The following is a 23,644-nucleotide window of genomic DNA, read 5'->3' on the forward strand; positions in this document are numbered from 1 at the left end:
ATATACCTCCCACAAAGTTGCTTCCTAGACTTATTCTCAAGTATCTTCTATAACAATAATATATATCAGTAGTACATATTTTTTTACTACTGTTTTTGATACATCTAGAAAAAAGGTTGGGCAAGTCCATGTGAATATGAAACATTTTAAACAAATCTGTGGTCAATCTTATACTGAAAGTGAGGTCCTTCACCAGGCCCAGTATGTGTGAGATATAACACTGATCATTGAAGTAAGACACTTTCCTCATAAGATTTTAATTTATGGTGCAGTAACTGTTTAAATGACAGACCTATTTAAAGCTCTGATGACCTTGCTGTCTTGAGAGTTTTTAATGGAAAACACTGGAATTTCCTAAGACTTAATACATATGAAACTTTAAAGTTATGTGATATCTTATGTTATCTTAAAAAGCCATTTTCAAGCTTACACATCTTATAAGCAATTGAGTACAATAATCTTATTTTATTGATAACTAAATGGTTTACCCACCCACAGTGCATTAGTGGATGATGGTGACAAAACATCTTTAAATATAGTAATATTTATTCATGTATTATCAGAATTGTATTCTTCAAGGGATCAATCCTGCTATAATTCAGTATGGTTTATTTGCTCCTTTTTTTTAACTCATTTGTATTAAAAGATTTGAAGATTCAATTTATTCAACTGTGGTTTATTTGTTTCAGAGTGGACTTGGTAGCCTGGAGGCCACAGCTGCTCTGTTATCCCAGGTGAGTGGTGGGAGTGAAGGGCCCCTCCTGCACCACCTTGAAGAGTTGGCTCGAAAAGACCAAGAAATTTCTCAGCTACGAAGAGAGAAGAGACAGCTTGAGACAACAATGCGAGAAGTGCAGATGGCAGCCATTGTTCGACAACAAGCTCAGCAGGACACAATAGAGGCTTTAGAGGAGGAAGCTGAAAGGTGAGTGTGCCAAGTGACAAAGAGCAGAGGAATGAAATAGTCATCAGTGGCCAAAAACCACAAGTGGTGAAGTTTATTTATTCAGGTTATTCAGCTATTCATAATGTTGTCTAAGGATGATGAGGTAAGACATCAAAGGAAGAGAATATTTTGATGTTCATGCATATTTTGTGAGGAAGTTAGAAGAAAACTGGAATAAGGTGCAGCAATTGGTAATGCATGTTAAGGAAATTAAGTTATGTAAGAGAGGCATGCAAGTGACAAAATGGAAGGGCAAGAGCAGCAAAACTGTGTATGAGAGATGTGGTATGGCCATTTTTGCAAATGTCATGAAGTGCTTAGTAGTAAATTGAGTGAAAAGAATGAACTGGCCAAACTGAAGAGATGAAGAGTGAAGAGATGTATAGAAAGTGTTTGGAAATTTCACTTCCGTACACATTTATAACATTCCAATTTTTCAGACCACTTGAAAGATGGAAGGATAAGGTAAAAGAGTATATGTGTGAAAGGAGTGCTAATACAGGTGGAAGCTTCGAATAAGCAAGAATGAAGTTTTTAGATATGTAAAGATTGAAACTTTTCTGCTATGACCATCCCTTTAAAGGAAGCAAGGCATCAGAAAGAGGCATTAAACTAAAGGAATACTTGAGGGAATTGTTGTGCCACTTATAAAATATAAGGATTCAGTGTGAGATTAACAAAGTTCATCACCTCCTCAAATCAGATGCTGATGCATTTGAAGTGGCATAACTGCTGGCTTAGCACCTGTCACATAATGCACCACCGACCTCCCCCATCCACCTTTTCTTTCTACCATCCATCTGTCCCATTCATGGTCTTCCTCTTAGCCATGCACATCTCACATCTGGTCCACAGTCTTCATCAGTCACTCTTCTTTTCTCTTTCTTCATAACCAGACCATCATGACACTTTCTACTCTGATCTGTCACTTTCCAACACCAACTTTGATATTTGTCATAACCAGAGGTATTTTACTCTTTCAGGCATCGAAGAAATGTTTCCAGAGAAGGGGAAAACTTAGAATATTTGAAGAATGTAGTTCTTCAGTACATGGTGAGTTCTGATGCTGAGTCTCGTCAGTTAATGCTAAACGCCATTGCAACCATTCTTAAATTTACAAACAAAGAGACTGAGAGTGTGAAGAAGTACAATGCCTTATGGTGGTGGCAGCCAGCACCAAAGAATGCAACACCAGTAAAGCCAGTTCCTAAATCATAGGAATGTGTGCCTTATAGTAAAACAATATATTTTTCATATGAATGTCCTATCCATTTCCATTTATGGAAATGATGTGGTTCATTTTATGCTGCTTGATACTTTATACACAGAAATTTCATGTTCAAATATGTTTACATGTTAACTAAATGTGCTAAATCTTCATCAACATTACTGAACTTGATCTGCTTTGGTAATAGTAATCCATCGGTGTTAAAATTACTGTACTCTCCTTCCAGTAAGTACAAGATTAATATTGTTGTGAATGACACTACCTTTATTTTTCTGAATTACATTTAAAGATAAAATAGATAAAATATAACTTGCTGCCACAGTATCAATGGTCCTATGGAGCCTCCAGATCAGGTGTGAAAAATGTCTTGGACTGAGTGTTTTTTTTTTTTTTTTTTTTTGCTCATTTAAATTTACCATATTTATAATAACAAATCATAATCACCACCATTCTGCATCAGGGCATATAAAGCATTAATTACTCAACAGAGGCAACATTTAAGTAAGTGTGACTTATATTTTATAAAGAGGCATATCAACTCATGGTGCATTGTGGATAAGCAGGAAGCAGTAAGCATTCCTTAATAACAAATGGAGTCTAACATTTGGGGTAAGATTTTATATCCTCTTTGTGCAAAGGTCACTTTTTGTAAAGGTGAATGTAACATTTTTTATCATTGATATTTATTCCTAAAGAAAAACTCTTCTCATGATGCAAGTATTTGGGCATCATTCCATTTTAGAAAGATAGAAGGTAGAGGAGTACATTCTTAATATCATTCCCATTATATTACCATCAGCACCCTTCTACCCAGAATGTCATATAAATACACACACACACACACACACACACAAAGAAAGTACTATAGAACAATTTTTGTTTTACATCAGAAAATGCCTCTTTCTTTGTAATTTTAACTCTACATAAAATCTATGCTATGTAATGAGATTAGACTCAAAATTGTAATTCTTTCAAATTTAAATACTTTATAGACAACAATTTCTTATTTGCCTCATTAAGCATATAGCCTACATATGTAGCTACTGATCTTCAAAATTTAATTGTGGGAAAACAAACTTCCTTTAAGAACCTACAATTGACCAAATATCCTTGAATGTTAATATGAGTAGAAAAAAAAATTATTATTTTAGAACAAATAACCTAATTTTTTTTTCCAGTAATGTTAACTTTACAACCAAGTGGACTACTTTTGTCTACAATTGTTTTTCAAGAGACTAACACTGTATGTTCACTGGAAGCTGAACTGAGCTGTCTGAACCTGAGTTAGTTTGTTAGCCAAGCACTGATTGGCTGCTGCCATATATGTATTTACTACACTGATTTTCCTTTCAGCATTTTACCTTATTTCATAAATACTGAAAGGTAATAATAATTCCAAAATTAAAGGCTATCATAAAAATAAATAATTAATAAACAAGATATACCAGTGAATACAGTGCCAACACTGGTGTCAAAATACACAAGAGTTAGGCAGCACCATCACCATACATCCACCACACTGGTACACACTGCCTCCTCAGAGTTTATTTTTAAACTGCATAATAATAATTAGCAATAAAACAATAGTAATGCTGCCAAACTCATGTACTTGATGGTAATATTAATGCTGCATTCACTGACATATTTGTTTATTACCTCTTTATCTATTATGATAGTCTTGAATTTTGTGATAATTATTACCTTTAAATACCTATAAAATATGATGATATGCTCAAATTACATCACAGTAAAACATTATAGAAATAAGAAGAATCATGGAGTAGTAAATATATGGCAGCAGCTAATTAGTTCTTACCTTACAGCCTTGCTTAAGTTCACACAGCTTGCTTGGTTCAGCTTCCAATGAACAAGCAATAGTTATGATAATTCATGCATACCTAAAGAAAAATCAATATGCAGGTAATTTCTCTGATTGGGTAACTGCTTAGACATTACTAGTTTGTTCCAAAGAAATTTCTTAAGTTTATAATCAGCCGTAAATCAAGTGTTGGCATATTAATTGCTTACCCTGTGTCTCTGTCTATTGTATTTTGCTTTATATTTATGAACAAGTATACTTCATTTCCTCTAGAAATATATTCAGCCATGCCCAGTTCTTCTATTGCACACAATCTTACATGGATGAGGCAATATGCTTTCCCTATTTCTTTTTTTTCAAACTTAGTGTACACAATGGCTCATTTTTTTTGGTTGTAATTTTCTCAGGCAAGTGTTCTGTGTCATGGGAAACCCCAGATTAATCTGAAGATCTCTATTTCAGAGACCTCCAGTTTCTTGCATATAAAAAAAAAAAAAGTGATAGGCTTCATTAATGTTAATATTCACTGCTAAGGATCAAGAGCAAAAGTTAAATAAACTGTTCCAAATATTTATATATCAAAAAAGCAATGATGTATTTCTCTCATTAGTACAATTATAGCTAATAATGATGCCCCAGGTGTGCATAAATCATGCTGTGGATGATGCGAGCTTGAGATTTTCAAGGACCAGATTCTTCAGTATTTTCTGATATGAGATTTTTAGCGTATATATGTTGCAGTAGTACACATTTCCCTATCCATTCATGTATCAGGCTGCGATGGCTCATTAAAGGGAGACAACCCAGACTACACATCATAGGTTCATAAGATTGAACTAGCTGATTCAGTGATTTTTCCAGCAAATATGGTTAATTTTGGAAAGTAGAGTATCTTTATCAATCAAATTGTGCTTTATATTCCAAAGAAATTCACGACATAAACTCATTAAATACCTGAAGGAGTTGGTGCAGCAAGGTAAAGCAAAACTTTTTGTAGTACTGTGGTACAAATGTTTCAAAGATGGATGATCCTCAATATATTCAAGAGCCCAGAAATTCAAACAATTGTGATTCACCTCTCATTACACTTAAAAATTAAGGAATTAAGGAATGGTTCAATGGCTGCACAATTAATTATATCCAAGACTTTGTAGCAAATGGTCCTGACCTCAGGACAACAGAAAATATATGTCTATCATGAAAAAAGTATTGTACTGAAGAGAGACACAAGTTCCCTTTCCAGACCAAAGGAATGTCTGACAAGCATGTGAGAACATGTTAATGATGTCCTACTGTATGGGCTTGTGCATTTTAATTCTAGAAGACTGTGAGAGTCATTTACATGAAGGCCAACATGCCTGCATTCAGTTTTTGTCATGTATGGTAGAATAAAGGACTTATAAACATGATGCACCATCCAACTTACCAAAGTTAATTGCAAGCAATATATACACATGTTCACAAAGAGTGATTCAAAAGAGACTGGAGACTATAAGATAAGACAAGATTATTTTTTTTATATTGAAATCAAATAAAGAAAAAAATAGTAGAACCTTAAAGTTATGGACAAAATTTCATTGAAAACCACTATTATTTCTGTGGATTTCTATACAATTCCATACAGAAAATTTGAATTTTTATTCTAATTAATCTCCTGAGTAGTCTATTCAATATGAAAAAGAACATTTGACTGGGATCATTAGCTTTCAGGAATACTACTATGTGTTTCTGTTAAGGGCTCCTGCTGAACAATAAGAGAGGATGCACTAAAACATGTACTACAAATGTTCATAAGAAGTAAGAACATGCATTAAGAATGACACTTAGTTCATTCCTTGTCATCCCACAGTAATCATATATACATTCTAGCAGCCTAATTCCCCATACCCAGAGATGGCTTCGTCAGGTACTTATGAAGAGAGAAGCCAGTTCTGTGGTAAGCTTAACTATGTATAATATGACAGATTTCTCTAAATGGATTGATGTGGATGAAGGTGTGAACACATACATGTATCAATTCTTAATATGTATTGATTTGGTGTGGATGAAAGTGTCTTCCCATAATGTAGCTCATTAATTTTGACATGCAGGTTGTTTTGTTGTGATGTATTAGTCATTGTAATTGTTTGAATCTTTTAATGATATTTATGTATCTTTTAATATTTTTTTTCTTTCTTTTCATAAGTTTATTCATATGATTTTTACCATATATATCTTAAGATTGAATGAATGCAATAATAAATTAGTTACCTCTATGCTCTTCCTATATTCTGTGATGGTGTTTCAGAAATGTACATAATGTAAATGAAATTTAAATATGCCAGGTCCAAAAATATTTTAAATGTTATATATATATTTGACATTAAAAAGGGTAAAAAATTATGCAGCTTTGCTTGCTTCCTTCTTCAAGTATTTGAACAGATAACTGCCTACTTTGTTGTGTCATTATATGTTATTTGATATTTGAATGGCAGACTAGAATAAAAGCATTAATGAGCATCAGAGCACAAGCAACAAAATCTTAGTGTATAAGACATGCAAATTTCAATATTAATACAGCAGTAAAGACCATGTGAGTAAAAAAAATGCAAATTGATTCTACTATTTTATTATTTCTTCATGCACGTTTAGCTACATTTTAGTACATAAACTGCAAATAGGTGACTGTAGCAGATGTTACTCTCCAGTACCACACTAATATTAATAAACTGCATTTCGATACTTTCAAGCAACACACATGTAGTTATACAATCCCATGCAGAAACCTAACCTTTCACAAGGTCAGCTGTCCAAGCAGGATCAGTGAAACTGTATGCACGAGGGCGACCACCATGATGACGGTAGTCCCACTCTGCAAGGCCCCATCCTTTGCGACCATTTATCCTGGGAAAAAACATATATTTTTCATATACCAGAGTAATATTCTTTAAAACCATTACCATGCAAGTGGAAGCCTAATTAATCACTGATATGTCTAAGAATAGTGCATTCTATTATTTTTGGCAATGACAAAATCATCCTACATATAGGTGATGATCATTTTATTCAAACCATTGGCAGGATTCCATTTGTGAACAATTACTGGAGCTGGTTTAAGTAACAACTGAACAGCTGAGCCCTCACCATATTGGACGGAACCTCAGACAAAGGCATAATATGATTCAGCATCAGCCAAGTAAGTGAAATAAGGAGACAGACATTTTGAATCTTTAATACACAACATTTTTATTCTCTAGTTACTTACATTACTTGGTTTCATTATCAAATCAGAGTATGCATCAGGAAGAATAACAGAGAAGTGAATGATAACAAAACTTAACCTAGAAGTAAATGGAAAACAAACTAAACACAGGACAGAATGGTGGGGAGCCAGTGCATAGAAGGAGGCCTGATCATTTACTGATGGGAACAGGTGAAAACCAATTGGTTACCATCCTTTTGATGATGCCAAGCACTTATTTTCAGCAGAAAAGTTTGGCAACATGTTAGGAATCCCTAAGTAACAATGCAACAATACGACATCGTATCTGGATGTTATTGTCTAAGGTGTGTAAATGTAGAAGGCAAGAAAGATAGCAACACTTTTATATGTGGGAAGGATGGCATAAGTGATGTGAACAGCTGTGGCATTATAACCTTTGTACAAGTTTGTGGCAACTCCAATCTCTTCAGAAAACCCATCCTGGTACTTTAAAATTCTTCAAGTTTGACAATGAAATCCTGAATGTACATTGCATCTGGTCACAAATATTCAGGTCTTTGGATATTTAGAATTCAGTGACTTTATGAAGCTATAAACAACTATGTAACACTTGTTTGTAATTTCATGTAAGTAATGTCTTGAGTCATACATAATCTTTTCACAGCATTATGACAAAAAGGATTTTCAGTCATGTGTCCTCTCATGAACTCCAGTCTGCAGTATACATACTTGTATTACAAGATGAAATGCATATTCTTTTTCTCCACTATTAGGCAAAAATCCTTCAGATAAATAACACTAATACTCCTGAACTAATTTACTGTTTACTTCTTCCATCATTTATGAATTGTGATCTTGGTAAAACTAAATTACTTTAGATTTATCTCTAGTCTAAAGTATTGCTCACACCTTACCTGTAGGTGGCCATGCGCTCTACCACTCTTGTCTCCCATTCCCAGCCAATGTAGAACTCTGGTGCCTCTACTACATACACCTCTACAACATATTCCTTCCCACCTGCGAATAAGCATTTGATTCAGAAGCATATTCATCATTAAATCTTGTAAAATAATCTGCTACCTTAACCCTACTACAAGTTTTGTAAAAACCAACATTTTTCTAACAAAACACAAAAAAATGATTAACAAAACACAAAAGAAAACTTACACTACTCCTAGAATAATGTATGACTGTAAAAGAATGGTACATGGAGAACCTCATTACTGGTATGATTGTTAAACACTTTAGAATATCTTACAAATTTGTTTTCACAACTTCAAACCCACCATTCAAAAGCAAATACATTCTGTTGTCCAATATTTCATGTGTTTTTGGAAACATGAAGAGAACATATCTCAGCTTCTCTCTACTCATTCCTGCTATCACAACCTGATCTGCTATAGAGTCAGAGCAAAGACTCTGTTTTTGCTCTGTCAAAATATTTGACCTGTCAAAATATTTGTCAACTCAGACTGTACTACTATGAATTGATATAAACAACTAATAGGATAGGACCAATACTTGCTCTCTCTCTCTCTCTCTCTCTCTCTCTCTCTCTCTCTCTCTCTCTCTCTCTCTCTCTCTCTCTCTCTCTGAGTTTGAGCTACTTGAAAAATATGTGGTATGAGAAGAATGGATGATAACTGTAATAAAAGAATGCATAACACCTCTATTATATCCAGTGAAGGGGAAGAAATGTAAGGTGAAGGCTAAGGGGATAATCAAATAAAATAGTACTTTTGGATTTGATAAAAAAAATAATAGAAGGTGAGATAACTAAGAAAGTGTAAAGGAGTATGATAGAGGGGACACACATAAAAGATAAATGGGAAAGAGTGCTAGAGTATGTAAGAGAAAGGGAAGAGAAGAGAGAAAGAGAGGGATAGAGTACATAAGGAGACAATGAAGGAACAAGAATGAATGAAGATGCCCATCATGGCCATCAATCCATGTTAGGTATATATATATAGATATGTAGGCTTTTAATTTTTCTTGACCCTCACTTTCTATCCTATTTGGTGCAGAAATTCAGTTTATTAAGATGATTATGGAGATTTATTGCAGCACAGAAAGGCTGGAAATATATGAGACTTAAGTAAATACTGTTGTAAGCATGTACAACTGCTGTAAACATGTACAACTTCCCATACCTGCCACAAAAGAGAAAGAGTAGTCTGAGGGTGGGTATCCATTCTCACCATGCTGCCACAGAGAGAGGTTGACACTACTGACTGGTGTCACCTTTCCACCTTCACTGATGTACCCCATTTCTAACCTATCAAGATAAGTATCATTGCATTATCTTGTTCAATACACAACATTAGTAAGCTGAGTAACTGAGTTACCTCATCATCTGGCATTTATCTTCAGATATCTACAGTACTTGGAAGGCAGGAGCTATAGAAAATGGCATTTTTTTCTATTAGTAAGAATTATACCAAAACCAAAACATTTGCTATCACACTAAAATAGTAAATCAAATGAAATTTCAATGTCCACTTGAAAACTCTTTAGCACAGATTTATAAACTTGACAGATCAACACTACTTACTGAGTACATGTGGCAGGCTGGCAAATGATGCCCACATTACCCTGTAGGCCATCATGGGTGGCGAACATGTGCAAGCCGTAACGGTGCATCAGCTTCCACTCTCGTTTATGCCCTGTGGATGAGGTGCATTTCAACTCTGAAATGAGCTTGGCAATATTCTGATACTTGCTGACAGTTTATGTATCCTTGAGTTTTACAACTCTTCCCAGTATAGTATTTAGTCTTTAGGATAAAATTTGTCAAAATGTGACACCAAAATTAAATTATAAAAAATTTTAAGAAATAAAAAAAAACTTAAACTGGCATTGTGTCCTCAGGTTAATAACCTTCTCCAATTTGTACTGCAAAAGGGACAAGTTTTAACCACCTGGACCATAAGGTACCTTAAAGCCAGTCTAACCTTGACCTGACTTTCTGCATCCTTTCACAGCATTATACACTGAATGACAATATAAATAACTTCACATTAAAATAATAGAATTTTAAAAATATATGTTTACCTGAATAAATATAGTTTTGCTATGGAAAACAAATAAGCATCTTACCATAACTGTGGTCCCTCATTGAGTCAAGCCTAAGAATGTAAGGATGGCCTTCCACCACCACTGTGCCTTCCATGCGGCCCATCTGTTCATAATGGCTCTGATGTGCTCTGCCAACATGAACACAGGCATCAGCTCTGTTATACTCCTGGCTAACAGAAATCTAGTTTCAAATATAAATTAGCATTTATACATAAAAGTTTAAGTTGCACAATCACAAGTTTTTTCTATTTATTGCTGAAAAACTTAAATTGGAAAAAGTAAGTATTAGTACTATACTCAAGCTGATAAAAAAGCTGGGAAATCCCGCATTAATTAATGTAAATATAGAACATAAATGTGGTATCATCATGGACACAGTGGGCTGATTTAACCAAATGTTAAATTTCTTTCAAGATAATGATGAATGTATATTGATGAAATAGACAGATGCTCACCTACCTACCATTTATTCCATATGCCAATTTCAGTTTTCACAGTGACAATAACTATTTCTTTGTGTGTATGCTATATTACAAATCCTTATTCTGCCACTTAATATCTTTTTTTCTAATAGTCAAGCAGCTTTAGCCCAACCTGCACAAAAAAGTTGCTGTTGGTTAATGTAACAATTTCCCCTCAAGTTTCAAATACCTGGTCCACATGCATATTGTATGATTTCATAACAACTTTCTTATAGGTAGCCTATCCCAGTGCTAAATATAAGTGAAAATGAGATCCACCTTAAGGAATATGGATTATTAAGTAACTTTCATTATTGCATATAATAGAACAAAATTAACTAATGCTCACTCTCTGAGTTGTTGGAAGTATTGGCGGGACCACGGTTCCCTGGCAATGCTTCTCGCCAAAGCTCTCGCATTCATGTCTGTATCGAAGTCGAAGTAGGGTTGTTTACTAGTCCACTTGATGTCCAACTTAACGTTCAGCCTGGACAAGGGGCTGTCCTTCATCCTGCCACCACATTGGTCATTAATGTCGAATATAAACCAACATATGGGTGTGCTTCTTTCACATGCAAGGTTGACCTAACCCGCTAACCAAGGATAAAGCACCACTCCCTCGGCAGTTAAAAATATTACCAAAATTCTTTTATATATCTACTAACAAAAATTGTGAAAAACAAGATGTTACATAAAAAGATATATTCTTTGGCTGTTAAATTTATGTTTGTGAGTGTTAGCAGGATGATCTCCCCATCATGAAACCTATTATTTCACTAAAGAGGAGCATTCAATATATGTACCCCAAAAAGTAATTGTCCCATCATAATGGAACTATAATGCCAAAAAATTTCTATGGCTTCAAAGAGTGTAGAAACACAGAAAGCTCCACTGAGTAGAATGAGAGGGAATATGTAGTAAGGCAGTAAAATTCATGAAAATTAAAAAACAAATTAATAAAAGAAATACGATGATGAGTGGGAAGTTCTTTAACAAGATATCTAATGTGGCATATACATAACCCATACTTACTGTTAAATTAATGTCTAATTATACATTACACACATATCAGGTACTTACTTCATGGGTCCTTCATACTGAATCTTCCAAACAGACATGGGCTTCACTGGGGTGATGCGCAAGCCCTCAGCAGCAAACTGCTCCCCATCTCCAAACAGCATTGTGTCTGGCATCTTGGGCAACTGTAGCAGTCCCAAGCCAGGCACCTGCATTAAAATATTCAGTAAAGCACCCAGCCACACCACACTACATAGCACTACAACACCACACAATTTTGCATTTGTTTATATATATGCAGAACTATATCTAATCACCACTATCACCTCTCCTGGGCTCTTTTGCACCCTTTTGTTTTCCCTATGATAAAATAAATACAGCTCATCAGTAAGACCAGAACCAAGACCCAGGGCAGAATTTGAAGTCCAGTGATAGGAAAAGGAAGAATAACATCTATTTTTGCCCATCAAACTTGAGGTTCATTAGTTAGAATACAGGGAGGGATGTTTAGGGCTTAAATATCATGGTATGGACAAGAATGCCTTGTTGTCAAGCAATTACTGCAATGAAGTTACTTTACCAGCACAGTTCCATCAAACCTAGAAAAAAAAAATATTCACCTATCTCTACCAAGAACAACAATGTAGGTAATGTATTCTTGTTGTGCTCCCACAGACAGCCCATCTGTGAACACACCAGAAGATTAAATTAAGTTACCCTGATAAACAGGAGACCATTGATGATCCCCTTTGGCCGTCGAGCTGTGGCAACCACCAGATAATGACCACTCTCATTGGCTCCATTGAAGTACACAGCATCAATGGCCTGAAGAAATATATTGATTATTTAATGACATGCCATAGTGCTACCTACACACACACAGAGAGAGAGAGAGAGAGAGAGAGAGAGAGAGAGAGAGAGAGAGAAAATGAAAACTACCAATAGACAGTATGGTAGCATGCTGCATAATGTGATATATATATATATATATATATATATATATATATATATATATATATATATATATATATATATATATATATATATATATATATATATATATATATATATATTGTATTGTTTTCCCACTGTATCATTATAAAACATGATAGTATAAAGAGCTGATTCTAGAGAATCTTCACCATCATCATTTCATTTAACAATTTTATTTTACATTATGGGTCTGGTTACCTCATGAGTCCCTCCCACATTCTGCAGTCACAGATAATCTTTTCCTAGATGTTCATCCTTCTCTGTGTTCCTCTGTACACCATCTCTGGATTTTTTCTTTTCAGCCTTCCTTCTGGTTTTCTTCAAATTACCTACAACTCTGATATTTTCTTGATGCAATCCTGATATGACTGTACCACTTCAATTTGTTATCTCCTCCTCATTACATTCATCACATCCTACATTCCATACTTAACCACCTCCCCATTATATATCCTGTCTTTCCATCTTACATTCTCCATGTATCTCAACATCCTGCAGTCATTTTGTTTAATCATCCTCTCTATTTCTTCAATTGTTGCAGTAAAATTGATTAAAATTAAAAAACATAATCCATACTTACTGTTAAATTAACGTCTAGTTATACATTACATTGCATTACATTACATTACATGTCACTTGATAACAATGTTGTAAAATATTATCTTCAAACAAAAACATGCAGATGCTTGCTATTCAGTATTTGGCAAGAATATTGAATGAGCAATAAACACTGCTTTTTTTTTTTTTTTTTTTAGGACCCAGATCAGCAAAACTATATATCTTAATTGGTACACATCTGTACATAATTTTCTCAAAGTGTAGAAGGAAATGCCTTTTCATGTCAAAGAAAATATACCTATCACTGCTTCTTTCAGAAAATCAAACATTATTTATTTACTTATTTATTTTACTTATCTCTTCTAATTTTTTTTTTCTTAGTGGATATTCCCATTTACTTGTGTGTATATCCCCTGAGTTTTAACAAATCAAACAATTTCATGAAAGTCTGAGCGAATCCCACTATTGCTTTACCTTCAGGTGTAAAGCAAATGTAATAAGGCTAAAAAGTAAAATGCTACTACTACTACTACTACTACTACTACTACAGGGTGCGGCAAAATTATCTGACACATTTGTAGGGTTAATAAAACCAAATGAGTAAAGAATAAGATTTTTTTTTTTCGAAGTGTACATATAATGCCATTTTGCTTCAATTGGTGCCATTGTACTCGGGTGACCGTATGGTGGTAGCAGAATTCGGCATTTGAGATCCGTACTTCTTCGAAGAAGACAATGTTACAGTGACTGAACTTTTATCGATATTGTTTGATGCTAGAGACTTTTCTGACCCAAACTGAATGAACTTAACGATAGGGACAATGTTTAATTTTAACAGGATGAGGCAACAGCCCACACTTATCGACACGCGATGGAGATTTTGAGGGAAATGTTCCTCGGTCATGTAATCTCAACGCGGTGAAGGTTGGCCCGCCCCATCACCTGATTTGAACCCGTGCGTTTTTTTTTTTTTTTTTGAGGTGGGGGGAGAGGATACCTGAAATCAAAAGTATACACTCATCGCTCTTGGTTTATCGAACAATTAAAAGGTGCCATTCGTCAAGAAATTGCTGCCATCCATCCACTTGGAATAACCCGTCGCGTTATGGACAACTTTCGTGAACGCCTTCGGCGATGTGTGAACAGTAATGACACCCACTTGACAGATTTAATATTTAAACCCAAATGAAACAAAATGGCATTATACGTACATTTCGAAAATTTCTAAAAATCGTTCTTTACTATATTTCGCTTTAATTAAACCTACAAATGTGTTAGATAATTTTACCGCATCCTGTACTACTACTACTACTACTACTACTAATAATAATAATAATAATAATAATAATAATAAACAAATAAACTAATAAAGTCTCTTATGCGAGTGTTTGATAAAAAAAAAAACAGTAAAATAATACAAAAAATAATAATGCAACGTGAATCGCGGAAAAAGAACGAGGAACACCGCCGCACCGCTGCGCCGCATGAGCATAGCACAGGTGACTGCAACATGGCTGATGTGCATTGTATTTTTGTCAAGCGTGTGAACCTTAACGGATCCACTTTACCTGGGCTACAGTAGGTAACAGTTTACAGTACGCTGGCAGCAAAGTTTTCTGTGGGACGTAACATGAAGGAAACTGAAACACTTGAGTGAAGCAGACAAATGTTTCGAGTGTTTGTGGTTTGAAGCTGCCTACCAGAGCAGTCCAGCGTCGCGCACTGCACCCAGTACTACCAGTACATAAGAACATAAGAAATAAGGGAAGCTGCAAGAAGCGACCAGGCTTACACGTGGCAGTCCCTGACTTACACGTGGCAGTCCTTGGCTTACACGTGGCAGTCCCTGAAAATTTGTCAAGTGTCGCCAGAGCGACAGTGCCTTGACGTTATATGTGTTGTCCATCCTTATCAAGGGGAGTGCTAACCTTCTCTCCTTTCGTACAACACTCTCTCCTTTCGTACAACACTAGTGGCTTGGAACAATGGTTTGGAGTAGGGTAAGTTTACTCGCGTTTTAATCAAGTTGAACAATTATGAGAAATTTTAACTCTCTTTTGTTTCTAATTTGGTGTTATTTTTTATAGTTATTTTTTATTTATTTACTTTTTTTTGTTTGTTTGTTTGTGTGTATGTGTGACATTTTCTGTATAGATGCATAACCATTCCTAGAAAAAAAATTAATCTATCAGTCTGCAATATTAAGTTCATATTTCAAATACCTATTAACCAATGTATTAATGATTTCTTAATGTTAAATGTATTTCTGCATCTACTCTAAAATGATCCTAAAAATGTTACCCTTGCCATCCTCATCTCCCTACTGAGCCTATGATCATGCCCTCCCGCCCTCCAAAAAATATGTCGAAATAACACCCCTGTGCACCTGTGTGGTCAAATAATTATTGTCTAGTTCACTCACTGTATAAATTAATCACGATAGTTATATCTATCCCTCTCTACATATTGGTGTTTTTGAGCAAAACATATTTAGGTTTATTTGTGCAGATGTAGCTTTACTGTGCGGTGCTGGATAGAATATAATGGATGTCAACAGGAATCTGAGACTTACTAAGGAAATGTTATGCTGCCACAATCACAGTAAGGCAACATAACGATTTTTTTTTTTTTTTTTTTTTTATGTAGTAGGGACACTGGCCAAAGGCAACAAAAATCTCATTAAAAGAAAAAAAAAAAAACTGAGATGCCGGTCCCCTAATAGGGTCCGAAGCGGCAGTCAAAAAATGAAGGATAAGTACCTTGAAACCTCCCTCTTGAAGGAGTTCAAGTCATAGGAAGGTGGAAATACAAAAGCAGGCAGGAGATTCCAGAGTTTACCAGAGAGACGGATGGCTAACTCTTGCATTAGAAAGGTAGACAGAATAGGGGTGAAAGAAAGTCTTGTGCAGCGAGGCCGAGGAAGGAGGGGATGCATGCAGTTAGCAAGATCAGAAGAGCAGTTAGCATGAAAATAGCGGTAGAAGATGCAACATTGCGGCGATGAAAAAGAGGCTGAAGACCGTCAGTTAGAGGAGAGGAGTTGATGATTCGAAAAGCATTTGATTCCACCCTGTCTAAAAGAGCGGTATGAATGGAACCACCACAGAGATGTGAAGCATACTCCATACATGGACACATAAGGCCCTTGTACAGAGTTAGCAGCTGGGGTTGGGGAGGGGGGCGAGAAAAACTGGCGGAGACGTCTCAGAACGCTTAACTTCATTGAAGCTATTTTAGCTAGAAATGAGATGTGAAGTTTCCAGTTTAGATTATAAGAAAAGGGCAGACCGATGATGTTCAGTGTATGTAGAAGAGCAGGACAGTTGAATGTCATTGAAGAAGAGGGGATAGTTGTCTGGAAGGTTATGTCGAGTTGATAGATGGAGGAATTGAGTCTTTGAGGCATTGAACAATACCAAGTTTGCTCTGCCCCAATCAGAAATTTTAGAAAGATCAGAAGTCAGAGGTGGCTTCCCTGCGTGACGTGTTTACTTCTTGAAGGGTTGGACGTCTGTGAAACGACGACAGTGAGGCACACGTCCCAGCCCGTCAGCTGAGCTTACCACGTGATCCACTGTTGTCACACTCATTGTTATAAATCCATTAGTTGAATTTCATAGGGTGAACAGCTGAGATTCCACAAAATAAGTTGACTTGGATTCTACTAAGTGTACACATTCACATATAGTTTAGTTTACACAGGCAAATATCTTTACTAAAGAAATGCTTCAGTGAAAGGAAAACAGTCCGCGATTCGAGCTACATAATGTGGTTCTAAGGGATTGTCATTGCTACAGCTCCCTCGATGTGTCTTATTTCACTTTAGTTCAGGCTGACCTTTTTTCACAATCTCTTACCGACTGTCTTAATTTTTACTTAAGCTTACAGCCTTATGGTCTGAATCTACTTTTTACTTGTTCCCAGTTTCTGATACTTGTTCACTATTATTTTTTTTTTTTTTTCATTTATTTATTTTCAAATTTCTTCTTCCTTCTTTTTCGTCGTTTAACTAAATAAGGTATTCAATAAATTACATAGTAGCATGTATTTTTAAAATACTTTTGTACATATATTACATAAACCAAACGATTAACGTAACATGCGCAAATAGATCAAGGTCTTAACCGAACCCTTTATTTCTTATATGTTTTTGGTTTTCCTATCACGTTGCATTATTGTGTATTGTCCGCGTTGAATCAGTCAGCCATGTGTACGTAATTTCTTGTGCCATGGAGCTTTGGCTCACTTCTTATATAGAAGTGTCTTGTTTCTAAACTATGAAATTAAATAGTAATAAACTAAACCTAACTACTCATTAATCATTATTTATTCAGAACACATCTGACTCGTCGTTTCCAGACACTTTGTTTACTTTGCTTGAGTTTTGTATATGTTCTACAGTATGTATTCACATGGTTGTGGTTACTAGTGAACTCTCGTTTATAAATTCAGAAGATATAATTGACATCTAAAAGTATTCAGAAAATATTTTGAAATAAGCATCTAGTTACGATTAAAGTTTTGTAATATACTGAATATTTAATTGTGCTTTAATGTGCTTCAGTATATCGTATTATATACACCCATTCTCTCTCTCTCTCTCTCTCTCTCTCTCTCTCTCTCTCTCTCTCTCTCTCTCTCTCTCTCTCACACACGCATCGCTACCTTAGGGTGGTCGGAGAGTGGCTGCACACACTCCATTAACTCCACATTGTCGCGAGCTTTGACACCATATCCAACTTCAGCTCCCGACCCCGTCTTGTTACTCTGCCAGGAACACAAAACACCATTATTTTGACTCACCCACCAAAAAAGGATCAAGCTGCACAACCATCACCATAATTTAGCAGCTAGTTTCAGGTCCACCTCCACTATTTCACCTTCAGAGGTGCGGATTGTCGGGACTTTTTTAACTATAGAATCGAGGCATTGCAAGTAATAATTATGAAAACTGGTTTTCAAAACCTTACTTCTTTAATTATTTTCATCACAACCTTTTTATCATAAGATGTCACGACTTGAAAACTCATGGAGTAGAATTTAACTGTTGTTACAGTAGAAAGTAATGAAACCTGGCCATGTATTTCACTTTAATACATGGCACTCGACTCAATGTTCGAACTCCGCGTAGGTTACGAGCAGCCACGAGCTGCTCCACTGAGCCGTTCTGCCTTTAACCATCATTAGACTGCTACACATTTTCAAAATTTCACAAGATCTTGATTAGAACATTATTTAGTTTATCTTTATGTATCGAAAATAATTTATGAATTATCTTGGCCAGATATGAAGCAAAGTCATGCATTAATATACCGAATAAGCATAATGTTTCATAGGTAGTAACTCGTTATCATCAATGTGGGCCTTCGTCCAAGAAGGGACCCAGCTCTCACCTGCAAAGCTAAAATCAGAATCATGACTGTATAGTGTGTGGGAGGGGGGGGGGACTTCACAGCTGGTGGACGCAGTGGTTGTTTCTAATTCTTCTTTAAATATAAGCAAGAGGATCACCGGGTCTGCATGGAAAAGTGGAGTAAAACACGAGCAAAAGTGGAGTAAAACACGAGCAAAAGATGTACTAGATACAAATTTAAGAGCAGATGTGATGAGAGGTATGTTGGAGGAGATTGGTCGTTATGCCACACTACTGACATAAAAAGGTTTAGAAAGAGAAAGAATGGAAAGATATAAAGTTCAGTCTCCAGTAGTTGAGTGATGAAAGAATAGGAAAGGAATACAGGCAAAGAGTGGAGCAATGCATGGTGAACGGGAGAATGTCAATGGTGATTCAGATGGTATGGTTATAGAGGCTTAAATAAATAAATTGAGTGGTAAAGTTGAGAGCAATGAAATAACGGGAAGACAATGTTAGGGAAGCGATGAGGGAAAAAGAGATGAATGCATGCAAGAAAACACTGAAGAGATACGTGACAGTAAACAAATGTAAGAAAAGGGGATTATTACAGTATATAGAGTGTGGAGGTGGAGGCATGGATGAAACAAGTAATGGAAATAATAAAGGAACAGGAAAATGTGTGCAATCGGCGAAGGAAATCAGTATGAAAGATATTAACGGGAGGATGATGAGAAAGAAAGAAGCTGTAAGAGGAACACTTGTGAAAGATTTTGAAGATTTAATGAATGTAATGAGTGAAGGTGACTGTAGTGTGTATGGAGATAACATGTGGTGGTGGAACACACATAGAGAAAACGTCTGGTTTTACTTGAGGCCAATAGATACATGAATAAATAAATAAATAAATAAGTAAATAAAATAAGTATTCATTTCACAGTTTAATTCTACATTATAAGGATAACAACATACAAGGAAAATAAAAAGGGTGAAAGGAAATAACTAGCCATCTAATATTTGACCGACTTTATACTGAATATATATTTAATTTGACAGTTAGTAACAAAAATGGTCATCAGAGATAAAACAAAGACACTAACCCAACGACGGACTTTGACTATGATGTAAAAGATGACGACCTTGAGCCAGTACCAGAAGCCAGGCCGACTGTACACCCCCAGCAGCCGCGGCGGCGGCGTGGTGGACCACAACAGCAACCAGGTGATCGCGGCCACGCCCACCACCAAGTAAAGCATGGTGCTTTACGATGTCCCCGCCAATCTGTGTGTAGATAATAGTGTTTTAAAAATGCTTCCTTCTTGTAAAACACACACACACACACACACACACACACACACACACACACACACACACACACACACGTGCGCGCGCGGTTACTTTTAATTTCTTATTTTTCTAAGTAAATGTTAAGTACATTAGCGAGATACATCACGCTAACTGTTACCTTGTTGAGGTAAGAGAGACTGGAGTGTAATGAATCAAGTTGTAACACAGGTAACGGCGGAAAAAGAAGAAACTAACCTCTAGATATTTTGCATCGCATAGGCTTTTGATGCACACATGTAATGGTAGGTTGGTAGTGTGAGAGATCTCGACAACTACCACCAGCACTGTATTGTATACTTACAAACTTTTGATGGAACATGATGAGGTAGGGAGGGCAAAGTAAGGATACTTTGTCAGTAACATAAAGAAAATGACGGGAGCTGCTTGAAATTAGGCAGATTACGTACATGAAACAAGACAATTTTATGAGATATTTCGAATATAATATAAAATTGTAAACTAATGACTACGAATCATGGAACACATTTAAAACATGACGAATCGTGTAAAAACTTTGAACTGATATAAGATACAATGACTGCTAAGAAGTTTACGTTATGAAAAATTAAGCAGAGTCTACCTTGCCTTACCCGCTCCACCTACAGCGGCACACACACACACAGACACACACGTCCCGATGGTCTGGCCCGCCGCCACTCACTACTCTTCCCCCGCCTCGCTACGCAACTCTTCTTATCAAGCTTATCTGTCTCATATCTGGCCCACGAAGACTCGCGTATTCAGGTATTTTACGTGATAATTAAACCTTCTACAAATAATATTTACATAAGCGAACTGTTGAACCTGAGATACATTCCTTGCACAAATAAGCCACTACTCATGAAAACATCTGTCCATTCATGATCCACGCCACAGCTTCCTTCCTTGGCACCACGACAGCGTGACCCAGCAACTCGAGAGCCTTAACACTTCCATCACGTGTCCATCACAATGCCTTAGCCTTAGAGAGGACAAGGTGGACCAACTGTTCTCCTAAAAAGAAAAGATCCTCTCTCCCATACCTAAAGGACAAATCCAAGAAACATTTGAATTATACAGGAGTTTTAGTGGATGTTTTCTCTGCGCACGTCAAAAGTTTATTATTATTATTATTATTATTATTATTATTATTATTATTATCACTATCATCATCATCATTATTATTATTATTATTATAATTATTATTATTATTATTATTATTATTATTATTATTATTATTATTATTATTATTATTATTATTATTATTTATTTATTTATTTATTTGTTTATTCATTCATTCATTCACTGAAATGTTTGTTTCTAAATTTGTTTATTTTATCATATGTCTATTTATTTGTTCATTTATTCATTTATTTATCTATTAACTTGTTTATCTTCTTATCCACCTTTATTTATTATTGTTATTACTCTTCATTGATTATTTATTTATTTTCATTAATTCATTTATCTATATTTATTTACTCTTTTTTTCACTTCTTTTAGACCGAGCACCACATCAAACATCACGCCTCCCCGCCGCTTCTTCACCTGTATGGATGGTGTCATCGATATACCTGGCTGTTTCTCCTCCCCCCGGAGTGCAAGGTATGTATGAAATTGATATAAATATGTATCTGTGGATGTAACTTACACGAGAGAGAGAGAGAGAGAGAGAGAGAGAGAGAGAGAGAGAGAGAGAGAGAGAGAGAGAGAGAGAGAGAGAGAGAGAGAGATTTAGTTGTAAGAAGCACAAAGTAGTGGCTTACTCATCAGTCTACTGTGATTCTGTATACTCTACTGTGAGTCTGTAAAAGATCTCACGCCTTCCGCCATCCACACGATGACAGCGATGCCTGCCCCAAGGATAGAGACCACAGGGGAGACTACCAGCGTGCCAACATACTTGTCCCATGTGAAAGTAATAATAGTTGCGTCACCTTCATTTTTTTTTTCTTTTTTTCACTTGTTTATGTGACGGTTAGTACGTGCCACACTGAGGCCACAGAGTCTTCCCTCTTGCATTTTACGAGTTTCTTTGTGTCTCAAGGGAAATGTGGAAGACAGCGATTTGTAGATTATTTCCGGTTCTTTTACTAATAAGTTGCCGTGCTGAATATTATGATGGCAATCCGAAATTCGCATGCTAAAACGGATATTGAAATACGTTCTTATAATTTCTTATACAACTTAAAATTTTAGTAAATCATGCTAGTTACTTGTTTTAAATGTAATACATCAAATAGTGTGGATTAAATACGGTAATATACAGCTAAGATGAATACAAACTAACGCACTTTCGAAAACATTAATAAATGAACGACCATTATTAATCAACGAGTGTAAGGAGCTGTTCCCTACAACTTAAATAGATAAATAAATAGCCATTCATACACGTTTGGACATCGCATTTCGTAGCAAGGCTGTTGTTGACGTCAAGGTTACATTTCAATATTAAGGGGAATGATGGAAAGGACAGTCAGACACAAGATACCGAAGACAGCGCTATTTTTTATACTGTCTTTGGGAAAGCCTAGACTGGATTATTGGCAGGCAGGCACTCCCTTTTGCTTCAGTGCTTCCGATGAATTCATTGTTGACGGCTGACACTAGCGTGCGCTTCAACGTTTAGACAAACAACTGAAACAAGTGCTTCAACTTTCGCTGCATGGAATATTAGTAACCTTGACCTAATAAATGCCTTATTCTAAAACATGCCGGAACTGCAACATTTTCATGCCAATTTTACTCTTCGAGGTGTCAGATGGCGTGGCGCTCTGAGTCAGAAGGCATTTTTAACGCGTGGTCCATTAACAGAGCGGCGCGCGGCGTGTCTTAATCAGTTGGTTTGTGGGCCTGTGTATTTCCGACCTGAAGACTAAAACTACAACACCTCATTAGTAATGGACAGTTACACATTTCGTAAATACTGTTTTAAGCTGTCAAGCCTTCATCTGGTGATTATCTTGTGTAAACAGCACAAATATTTCCATTGTTTTGACCTCAGCCAAGTCAACAACTCGTCACATCTCAACAACTCTGTCACTGGAAAATAGGCCCATAGCAACACGTGGGTGCGGCATTTCTCCTGTTTTGTTGTGTCTCTTACCTTGCTAATCTCTGGCTGCTGAGACAGACTTGGCTGCACCCCTTGGCACTGCTGCCCACCACCACACACTGACGCCTCGCGTGCCACCCGACATCACTGCTTGCCACCATCCTTGATGCCTGCCACTGCCCACTGTTTGCCTCGAGAGTCACATATAATTAACAAAAACAGTTTGTTATATTAATTTTCTTTGACATTATTTTTTTTTCTTCTTCTTTTTCATTAACAGCGCCTTCACGCTTTCTGTCCTCGAAGCGCAGGTGACGTCGATGGCAGTACTTTAGAATGATATAGTATGTATTATATATACAGGTATTTCTCCTCTTACACTATATACAGGAACTTGAAGGCATCGTATAAATAACAATCGTGTAGAAAAAAGTAACAATAATGGGTTAGGGATCAGACCTGTTAAATTGCCCTATTTTGTCCTTTTAATGTATTTATATGCTGAGTGAATAATAGTGAGTCCTACAGTTTATCCTTGTTCATTCATCTTAATTTTAAATATAAAAGCTAGAACACTACTAGAAATGAAGAAAGATTTTAAAAAATCCATA

The 23,644-nt window shown here is 36.0% G+C and overlaps 2 protein-coding genes and 1 non-coding gene across 6 annotated transcripts in view; 1 reads left to right on the plus strand and 2 right to left on the minus strand.

Annotated features, from left to right (window-relative positions):
* Nucleotides 1-6,760, plus strand: part of LOC135089976 (GRIP and coiled-coil domain-containing protein 1-like) — a 23,598-nt gene extending 16,838 nt beyond the window's left edge. For both annotated transcript variants that reach the window (XM_063986168.1, XM_063986172.1), the window contains exons 13-14: nucleotides 690-925; nucleotides 1,930-6,760. In XM_063986168.1, coding sequence (XP_063842238.1) covers nucleotides 690-925; nucleotides 1,930-2,164 — 471 coding nt within the window. In that variant the 3' untranslated portion in view covers nucleotides 2,165-6,760. The remainder of the gene's footprint in view (nucleotides 1-689; nucleotides 926-1,929) is intronic.
* Nucleotides 1-23,213, minus strand: part of LOC135089953 (uncharacterized) — a 24,952-nt gene extending 1,739 nt beyond the window's left edge. The window contains exons 1-11 of one of the 3 annotated variants that reach the window (XM_063986157.1): nucleotides 23,085-23,213; nucleotides 19,753-19,933; nucleotides 17,965-18,066; nucleotides 12,466-12,573; nucleotides 11,812-11,957; nucleotides 11,081-11,242; nucleotides 10,292-10,398; nucleotides 9,747-9,858; nucleotides 9,346-9,470; nucleotides 8,110-8,212; nucleotides 6,764-6,876 (exon numbers count right to left, since the gene is read on the minus strand). In XM_063986157.1, the coding sequence (XP_063842227.1) occupies nucleotides 6,764-6,876; nucleotides 8,110-8,212; nucleotides 9,346-9,470; nucleotides 9,747-9,858; nucleotides 10,292-10,398; nucleotides 11,081-11,242; nucleotides 11,812-11,957; nucleotides 12,466-12,573; nucleotides 17,965-18,066; nucleotides 19,753-19,908 (1,234 nt within the window). In that variant the 5' untranslated portion in view covers nucleotides 19,909-19,933; nucleotides 23,085-23,213. Of the gene's footprint in view, nucleotides 1-6,763; nucleotides 6,877-8,109; nucleotides 8,213-9,345; nucleotides 9,471-9,746; nucleotides 9,859-10,291; nucleotides 10,399-11,080; nucleotides 11,243-11,811; nucleotides 11,958-12,465; nucleotides 12,574-17,964; nucleotides 18,067-19,752; nucleotides 19,934-20,579; nucleotides 20,699-23,084 lie in introns of those variants that run through there. The other 2 variants (XM_063986149.1, XM_063986143.1) reach the window with 2 other exon arrangements.
* Nucleotides 15,148-15,249, minus strand: LOC135096832 (U6atac minor spliceosomal RNA). The gene has a single exon (XR_010265079.1). It is a non-coding gene; the product is annotated as a U6atac minor spliceosomal RNA (small nuclear RNA).
* Nucleotides 23,214-23,644: the final 431 nt, after the last annotated feature.

Source organism: Scylla paramamosain, chromosome 3, assembly GCF_035594125.1.
Source record: "Scylla paramamosain isolate STU-SP2022 chromosome 3, ASM3559412v1, whole genome shotgun sequence".
NCBI lineage: Eukaryota > Metazoa > Arthropoda > Malacostraca > Decapoda > Portunidae > Scylla > Scylla paramamosain.